Here is a 9,634-nt window from a genome sequence, read left to right on the forward strand (position 1 = left end):
GTGTATATGGTGTGTATAAAATATAAGAATGCGTATATAGAGTAAGATTTGGCAGTGGTGTGACGTGAGATAGATGGATCACTTCATTGGGAAAGAGATGAATGAGCTAACCATAATGAAAGGAGCTCTAAATCAAATACAGTGGTTGATGCTATCAGTGAAATGCCCAAAAAGCTTAGGCGTTATCAACCAGAAAGGCAATGTTGCCTAATTGTGATTTTTGCAAGCTAAGCTATAATCAATTTATTATTATAACTAGATTAAGATGCCACATCCCTTTCTGTCACTCTCCATCTACGCCATTCATTGCAACCATTGAACGCATCTCATTATTTCTTAATATCAACATCCTCCCTCCACTTTCTTCCTTCTTCTCTCCAACCTTTGGTTTTCTTCTACCCTCTCTATCTTCTACTGCATTTCATTCAGATAAAAAACGCATCTGCTTGCTTCTTGTTTGATCTCAAAGCATCTTCTCTTTTAAAAATAGTTAAGATGGTGACTATTTCCTAGGCTGAGGGCTTAGCTCTTCACTTATTTAATTAATGGACTACATTAAAATTATTCCTTGCTGTTGTCACGGGTTCACAGTTATTCTAACTGAGATGAATTTACCAAGTAGATTAACAATTGAGTTAAGTGATTAAAGTAGTGCTATATTTAAGATTTCTGAAACTTGTAAGGTACTGGTTTATTTGATAAAACATAATATTAGGCTTTTCAGTATTTGCATATAATTCCAAATCTTGACTTGTATTGAAGCAACCCTTTCCTTTCCTTTATAGTCTAATTTTACTCTTCTTTCCATTTATGAGAAAAATGTGTTCCATATTGTGATAATGTGGCATCAGATCCATAATTACTTTAGCATTTGCCTATGCCTAGAGACGTCTCTATCCAAAATAGTTTCCAGGTGATCCTATAAACAATAGAACTCACAACAAACTTAGGACTTGGGGTTGGTTGAATTCTTCTTTGTTTTCCTGTTAACTGATAATTAGTTAGATGTTAGACCAACATGATTATCAACCCCAACCAGCTACTTCAACGGAGAAGGACACTGATTGTTCAGTCCTGAGTTTCTTACTTGTTTTCTGCTGCACACTGCTCATAGCCAGATAATATTGATTCTGTATAAAAACTACAGGTTCATATTCATAATTGTGAATAGTTTTAGATGAAGCACTCACTTCAGTTAACATTCATTGATTTATTGATTGATTGTAATTCATGTTTAGCATTAGAAAACACTTAAAAAAAGAAGATATGGTTATGGTATTTGATTGACGAATCCCTGCCAAATGTATCACGGAAAGATGAGAAAGGCATAATTCTTTGAAGGCATATAACTTAAGTTACACTCAATGGAATAATTGGATAAAAAGTAAACACACACACTCATAGATGTCCGTTTATAGGGTATTAATTAACTTTGCTTCGGAAGTTATTATAGGCTTAAGGAAATAATTCTTCCTCTGTCCCATAGCTTTCCAACTTTGCTTCTCCTTTCCAACTCAACCCTACCAAGGAAAGTGTGTGATTATTTTATCAATGGGAGAGAGAGGGAAAAAATGTGATAAGCAACTTTGGGGCTCAAAGTTGGTGTCTGTGTTGGCGGCTATTCTGCATGCTCAAAAATGTGATAATTATTATATTAAGCTGGGGTTAATAACACTTGAAGCCAAAGATTCAAGATTCCTGATAATTGATTTGTTGAGTTAATTCTTTGAGTACTTAAGAAAAGAACCTCATTCTATGGAATTTCCTATTTTATGGCTTAACATTTTGGTTTTCATTCTTGTTTTGGAGGATGACTACATTTGACGACACAACCAAAACAAAAAGAAAAGTAACTTGAATTTTGTACCACCCTACCCTAATATGGATAAATTGAATACTCTTAGAGGCTAAGTTTCTATAAAATCATTCATTTTCATAATACATCTCATTAATTAAAAAGCAAAAACTCCAAGGGTCATCATCCCCTTATAGAAGATTTGATGGTGTAATCTCAGAGTAACTTAATGTAGACATTTTGGAAATGTTTAGGCCACTTCAAAATAAGCAACCAATACAAAGAGCCTTGTTACCACCCTCTTCTATTCCTATCTTAAAGCAGTGCTGGGCAAAAATATTACTGGACTATAATTATTAACGCAGCATAAAATTCAGTGAAAAGTTCAATCATCATAATCTGTGAACAGTCCAATTTTTGTTAGGAGAAAGGGATACCGAAAATGACAGCTTACTTGTGTAACGAAATATTCTTTTCAAAAGTCATGCACTATACAGTATACCATTTAAGAGGTCACCTCTTGCACGGTCACTACTTGCTTATTATGATACAACAAACTCGTTGTTTGTGCATTCAATCCTTCTACTTGGATCTCTTCAACAGAGTATGAACACTTTCCCAAGAAGTCCATAAATATGGATTTAAATCATCTGCATTTTTCCATAAGTACTACAAATTGTGATTCTCTCTCTAACTCATCCTTAAACTATGTCTGAAAGCCGTGACACAACATCATACGTAGTAGAACTCATTTTGGGGATAAGATCTTCCTTTAAAACATTTTGGGGTGATGCAATAAGTTGGTTAGGAGTGGACCCTGTGCACAGCTTTAGAACTAACTCTCCATGCTCCCGAATTAGGTGATTCGCAGAGTGGAAAGTATTTCTTTTATTCCCTTATGTTAGTTATCATAAGGACCACTATGATCTGTTCAAATTTGAGTTTAATTTCTGTATATTATAGATATTCAATTGAAATTATAGATATGATATTTAAAATAGCTATTATAAAATCACAGAAGTTGTTATCTTTTAAATAGTTAGTGTAAAATTTTAGACTAGTAGATGTACCATTTGTTTCTATAGATTTAATCACTTCACCACACCTTTTCTCTTTTGCAACATCTTACCAATAAAAAAGTACCGCTCGTGCCACTCTTGTCTTTTATGGATCACACTACCTTAACGAATCCTTATCCTTTGCAATTTGTTTATAGTTACAGGTTTCCATCAAAATCTGACGTTGTTAACAAGATACTTCATATCGAAATTTAGTAATGCAGCATAATATAATTTCCATACTTCTGCTTTCAACCTATTATGGTAATGGAGATTTATTAAACCTAAGCAATCAACTGTTCTATTGGTTTTGGTTACAAAGTAGTGATGATTCCAGATGTTGGGGCCTGCACAGTAAAAGTTATGATGGAGACGGATAAGGTGAAAAAGCAGAAATGAAAAAATATTGAAGAATGGCAGGTGTGGTCATCATGCATGAAAAGAAGAATAATACAAAAAAGTAAGATGCTGAGTTGCCTTCAAGAAGAAGGAAATTGGAACTCTGCATTTAGTAGTTGGTACAACTTATAAAGCAGGTCACTTGATCGTTTATGTGCTTTCACTCTCTCTGGCTGTCTGTGGGTCGCACCCTATGAAGCCAACAAGTTCATTAAATCCACGGCAACGAGATTAACATAACCAGTTCGTACCAATTTTTTCCACCAATGTCCAATTCAATCGTGCTTCCATTCATTATCCATAACTTATTTATTTCGACGAGATTGGCACATGTCAATTTTATTCAGCTGCATTACGCAAAACAGGAAAACTAGACACCCCAGATTTCCATATTCATCTTGTCTCACAAATTAGCTCAAACAACACTACTGGAGAAAGGCCAGGACTAACCAAGAACCAATGTTCTCGTTAATTTCTCAGACGTTAAGCTGAATGCGTGAGTAAATACTGGAATACTACTCGACCAGAACTTCCAAACTTAACATACTTCTTTTTCTGTTAAAAGAAAAGTAGCAGAAAATTAACCTACAGAAACAATTAAAGCGGTTTATGGGTTCCGTTCCTATTTTTTCCTTGGAAATACTCGTCTAAACACGATTCTACGTCAATTAATTAGGAGTCTGTTAAAAAAAATTGATTGTAGCGTCAAGGACAATATTGCATGACAATATATTTATCTGTCTTATCATTTCGGTATTTAATACCAATCAGCAATTGCAAAATCGTGTGTTTGATTAATCACTCCATATTATTAGATGATTCAAAACTAAAATCAATCTATAATCGTATGATGCATATGCATAAAATGGAGAATGATTAAAGGATCACTCATAGAAGTCAAGTTCAAAACACTATATTTAAAAGTAATTCTTAGATCCACAAATTAAGTCTGACAAAATAAAGTCTCAAGTTTCTTCAAACATAACATCCTCAGAACATCCTAGGGCCAGAAAAAAACATTGGTAGGGAGGTGACGAGCTCCTTAGCGATACTGCAACAACAAAAAAATGTAATTAGAACAAACGGCAAGACAGCTACATGACTCAAAGCAAATCAACCTATCAAGATGCATGTAACAGATTGACACATATATCACATTGAATTAGTTAGAAGAATAAAATTGGGAATAGCAGAAACAGATACCTTGATGAAGCCAATCTCCTTGGCATTGCTACGGAAGCACTGCCTGCAGCACATAAGGCCATACTTCCGGATCAATCCATGTGGGTTTCCACACACACGGCTGCAAGAACAAAAAACAATAACAATTAGCAGTGCTCATTGGAATAATTTAAAAACAAAAAAATACATGTGATAAACAACATCAAATGCACCTAACGCATCTAAACCAACCTAAAACATAACAGTATAAAGTTCAAATGTTCATCCAGTGGCAATATAATAGCAATAAAATCCAAAACCATATGCAGCTAGGTAGGTAGAATACATGGATCAAATCATCACATGATTACATTCAGAATATGAACACGGTCTACAAGCACAGCAAAATGGAAAACAAATTAAAGCAAACGGTAACACTCGATAGAATCAGCCGAACCCAACTACCTTTATGTATTGAATCATCATTAAACTTATATGGTGCAACAAAACACTCGACATCAAAATAAATGTCGTAAACAAGTAGCCAAATTAAATTAAAACAAATGAAACAAAAAAACTAATAGAAAAACGCAGTTTCGATTCATAGCATAATTCTTCAGACTTAACCTGTGCCATTATACAATCTAAAATCAGGGAAAACGAAATACAGGAAGAGCAACGACTAAAGGGTAATATATATTTGAGATAAAAAAACAAACATTGAGATTAAAAAGCTAAAGCCTTGAAATGGGAGTTAAACAGTTACATACCAAGTACGAGAACCAGGACCATAATTTTTGGGGTGAGAGTTCCAAACGTTGGAGTGTCCCATTGCGGCGCCGCGGAGGAGGTTTCGATCCAACAACACGGTAGCTTAAGAATACGCAGGAGAAGCCTTGGCACTGTCTGCAGATATCAATTTATAGACAAACACTAAAATTAGGGTTTTGTTGGGTCAAATATTAATTGGGCTAAATTTTAGCCCAACTCTCCTCACGTTGCATTTTTGTGGGCCTTGAATTAATGAGTTCTTTCAATTTGATTAACCAATTCTCTAAAAATATTACTAAGGCTAACATAATCAATAATAAGTAATTCATGAAAAATATATAAACAACATATTTTTAGAAATACTTTATATGTTTTACACAAATAAATAAATATATATATATATATAATGTAAAAGCCTAAAATTAATGGATATTACGAATTAGTAATAATAAAAATATAAGTTGCAATTAAAAAAATATGGTTTAAGAAAAATTATTTTTGTGACATAGGAAAAAATTAATTAATATTTTGTTTAATATTATTATAAAAAATTATTTCACAACTTTTATTTATTATTTCAAATATTTCAGGAAATCAAATATTTTCATTTGGATAAATAATTACAAATTTAAGTTGATTTCCCGTGTAATTGCTTTGATTATTTTCAAAATTTGTACTTGTGTTATTTAGCTTTGTGTATAATACTGTATAGACAGAATAATCGTATGGTATGATTTAGTTATACTAAAATATCTGAAATTGGGGATGGTGATTTCCTACTTACTTTATGTTATCCAAAGAAAAATTAGAAATTCGTATTTATTACAATTTCCATGTGCTATCTTCTACAGTTTTTCCATATTTTTGACAATTCTCATGCTCTTGTTTGACTCAAAAACTAAAATGATTATTTACTTAAAGGAAAAAGTATGAACAAATATTATTTATAATGTATTAAATAGAGTTAAAACAATATTATTTTAAGAAATAAAAAGTAAGAGTATATCATATGTTTCTTAAAATAAATGGATAAAAGAGTAAATATTTTTTTTTTGAAATAATATTATTTTAAGAAATAAAAAAAAAGTAAAATATATTTAAAGAAGAGAGTAAAAGAATAAATATATTATCTTTCAAAATAATATTATTTAAACAATAAAAGGAAAAGTAAAATATGTTTTTTTAAAAATAAATGAATAAATTAACTCTTTAGAAAATATGACAACAAAATGATATGAATATAAAAAATTAATATTAAATGATTAAAAAAATAATATTTAAATGATAAACATAGATTAAAAAAAATCTTCTAGTATTTTTGTTTCTTATATTACATTATATTATGATTTTTTGTTCATTTATTGAATTCAAAAGTAACGAGCTTAAGGAATAAGACGTGTAAGTGGGATGGACATGAGCCAAGTGAATAAGTGATTAGAAGAACTTATATTCTTTAGGAGGCATCATTTTTCTTGTAATGTTGCAAATTGGAATGGGGGCGAACGACAAACTTAACAACAAAGAGGGAAGGATTGGGTTGAGAACAGGGTGCTGAGAAACACACACCTCTTCGATTATCAATTTCCGTTAGGGTTTGGTCTCTTTCGTCTTCCGAACCACCGCGATCGGAGGGAACACACGCCACTACAATATCAATCGTGCTGCGCAGAAGCTTTATTCGTAGTCAATTCCCACCGCCGGCCGCCCATTACGGTACGAATCTTTCTTTCCCCTAACTTCATTGATTTTCCCAACTTTCTTCAAAATCGTGCAAGGGTTTTCTTTCTTCTTTGATAATTGTGCTTGTATTTATCGAATTCATTCAATTTTCAATTTCCCCCGAAAGCATGCTGTCCTTCCCAGCAATTGTCATCTGATTTGCTATTCTAATTAGTGAATAGTTGAATTCGGTTATGGTTTCTGATTGAAAACTTTATTAATTGCAGATTGGGATATTGTTACGGAACTAGGGTTTAAGGAAGCGTTTGTTTTGAATTTGCTGGAACATATGAGATTACGATTATAGTTTGACTCGGTGATTGTGAGAAGAATATTATTGGGCAAAATGACGATACCGAAACGAAGCTATTCTCGAATTGACACATTGGAGCTGAAAGCTCTAATTGTTAGGAAGGTTGGTCATCAGAGAGCTGACAAGTACTTTGATCAGCTTCGAAGATTATTGAGTTCAAAGATAAGCAAGTCAGAGTTTGACAAAATTTGCATCGTGATAATTGGGAGGGAAAATATCCCTCTTCACAATCGACTAATTAGAGCGATTTTGAAGAATGCGTGTCTGGCTAAAGTCCCACCAGTGAGAGGCTCTGCAAAAGCAGGGAGTGCTTTTAGTGTAAAGGATTCAAATGGGTTGCAGAGGAGTTCTATCCAAACGTTGTATGGGGATGCGTTTCCTCCTTCGTTGCGGAGGATTGGCCCTTCAGCTGCTCGAGACCGAAGGTTCAAGGCCCGCCCAAATGCTTTGGGGCCCTTGGGAAAACCCCAATTTGGTCTTGCGTCTGATGAATTTATATGTAAAACACTGGAGCAGCAGAGTGCGACAGAACTGAATTCCCTTGGCAGTAGACCTCCAATTTCCGTTGAAGAAGGAGAGGAGGTTGAACAGATGGCTGGAAGCCCCAGCGTTCAAAGTAGAAGCCCTGTTACGGCTCCTCTTGGTATATCGATGAATTTTGTTCGTGGTGGAAGACGTCATTCTAATGTTTCATTATGTAGCAAAGGTTATCCAGAGACTTGTCACACCAATGGAGATCTCCCTGACACCAGATCTTTGAGGAGTCGTCTGGAGCAAAAGTTGGAGAAGGAGGGTTTGACCGTGACAGTAGATTGTGTAAATCTATTGAATAATGCACTGGATTCATACCTGAAGAGATTGATTGAATCCTTTATGGATTTAGCTGGGTCAAGATGTAGAAATGAGCACCTAAGACAGCAAAACAAGCAGATGGCGACCGGTTCAAATGTTTTGCTACCTGGAAGATGCATGCAAAAAGCAACTGGATCTGCGGGTGCATCTATTTTAGATTTTCGCCTTGCAATGGAATTAAATCCTAAAGTTCTTGGACCAGATTGGCCTATACAACTTGAGAAAATTTGCATACGTGCCTCTGAAGATTGAATCCGCCTATGTTACTGTAGGTCATATATTTACTGCTAGTTGAAATCTAAAGGTGGAGTTGGTAATCTGCAATTGCTGAAAGCTTGGAATGCGGAAGCGTTTGCTTTAGCTGACTTAAATTTGGATTTTTGTCTTCTCCTGAAGCTCCCCAGTTTACCAAAACAATAAACAACAGGATTTTAGATTTAAAGATTGCTGCTGATTTCTAGGGAGTGAGTCATGTTAATACAGAAAATATGTGAACTTCTAGATAGGATTAAGAAGTTCATTGTTTCACACTTTCAAGAGGGTCCCATTCTTCGTGGTATCCCGTTCTTATTCTTGTTTCTCTCTTCATCTCTTCTCTGTTGTACTTGTTTTAGTTCAACAATTCCTCATTGAAATATAACAGTGTTGCATTCTGAGTTCTAAATCTCACCAATGGCTGGTCGTTTATATTTGACAACAGGTTTCGGAATTGATTTTGGATCACTGCGACAATAGGCTTCTTAAATAGATGCTATAATAGAACAGTAGTCAATAATGCATCCTATTTTGAGTGTAAGGAATTTGATTACACGTGAGGTCGTTCCCACGCAAGCCTTAGGCTTGTAATATGGCAAGTAGTTCAGCTTTTAGGAGTAATATGGCAAGCGGTTGAGCTTTTAGGTTGTCCATGAAACCACAAACCCCGACTGGACTCGGGTTCCCCTGAGCAACCTGATCCTGTTTTGCACTGAACGTTACAACTCATCCAATGTTCAGTGGAGAAAGAGCCCTACAAAGATTTCCGCGTAGCTAAGACCTTGTTTACTGTCCACTATGCATCAGTGCTATATTCTAGCTAAAAGCCAACATTTTTTTACTTCCATAGTCGCGTTAATCTTGTTGGCACCCACGTTTGCAACACAAAAGTATTGTGTGCACTAACCTTTGCGATCATTATTCTTTTACAATACTGATACATCCTTTTTATAGCAGAGAAGTAAATTGTACATTTCAATTACAGAGGGAATGATATAAATTAGTTTAATACCTATTCCCAATTGCCAAACAAAAAGAACATATTACTAACCACATAAAAATATATTATGAACAACAACATACCATTTTTAAGTTAAAAATAATATCATATAATATAATGTTAACAATCAATAAGTAAAATCAATGTAACTAATGACCAATTCAATTGTTTTTTGTGGATCGGCAATGAGCAATTCAGCTTAGCTTATTATAGTTCGGTCTTCACAACAATAACTGAAAACATAACCAAATTGCAAGAAATGTTTCTTTATTTCATCAGTTTTTAATTTGATTAGTTTTTCAATCGATTTG

The 9,634-nt window shown here is 34.1% G+C and overlaps 2 protein-coding genes across 2 annotated transcripts; one reads left to right on the plus strand and one right to left on the minus strand.

The window, feature by feature from the left end:
- Positions 1 to 4,143: 4,143 nt before the first annotated feature.
- Positions 4,144 to 5,344, minus strand: LOC124840320 (small ribosomal subunit protein uS14z/uS14y/uS14x). The gene is made up of 3 exons (XM_047316363.2): positions 5,184 to 5,344; positions 4,456 to 4,555; positions 4,144 to 4,303 (listed from the first exon to the last, which is right to left on the minus strand). The coding sequence occupies exons 1-3, from the start codon at positions 5,243 to 5,245 to the stop codon at positions 4,295 to 4,297; spliced, it is 171 nt and encodes a 56-aa protein (XP_047172319.1). The 5' UTR covers positions 5,246 to 5,344; the 3' UTR covers positions 4,144 to 4,294.
- A 1,279-nt stretch (positions 5,345 to 6,623) lies between these two features.
- LOC124840312 (uncharacterized) lies at positions 6,624 to 8,737 on the plus strand. Its single transcript, XM_047316355.2, has 2 exons — positions 6,624 to 6,897; positions 7,131 to 8,737. The coding sequence occupies exon 2, from the start codon at positions 7,250 to 7,252 to the stop codon at positions 8,318 to 8,320; it is 1,071 nt and encodes a 356-aa protein (XP_047172311.1). The 5' UTR covers positions 6,624 to 6,897; positions 7,131 to 7,249; the 3' UTR covers positions 8,321 to 8,737.
- The last annotated feature ends 897 nt before the right edge of the window (positions 8,738 to 9,634 follow it).

The sequence above is a fragment of the Vigna umbellata genome, chromosome 8 (genome assembly GCF_029865625.1).
Source record: "Vigna umbellata cultivar VRB3 chromosome 8, Vumbellata_1.0, whole genome shotgun sequence".
Classification (NCBI taxonomy): Eukaryota; Viridiplantae; Streptophyta; class Magnoliopsida; order Fabales; family Fabaceae; genus Vigna; species Vigna umbellata.

What these genes read in the sequence shown, in the direction of transcription:
- LOC124840320 (XM_047316363.2), bottom strand. Translation starts at nt 5,245, where the DNA reads ATGGGACACTCCAACGTTTGGAACTCTCACCCCAAAAATTATGGTCCT. An exon ending in GGTCCTGGTTCTCGTACTTG is followed by an intron (nt 4,556 to 5,183) that starts GTATGTAACTGT and finishes TTGTTCTTGCAG; the next exon opens with CCGTGTGTGTGGAAACCCAC.
- LOC124840312 (XM_047316355.2), top strand. Translation starts at nt 7,250, where the DNA reads ATGACGATACCGAAACGAAGCTATTCTCGAATTGACACATTGGAGCTG.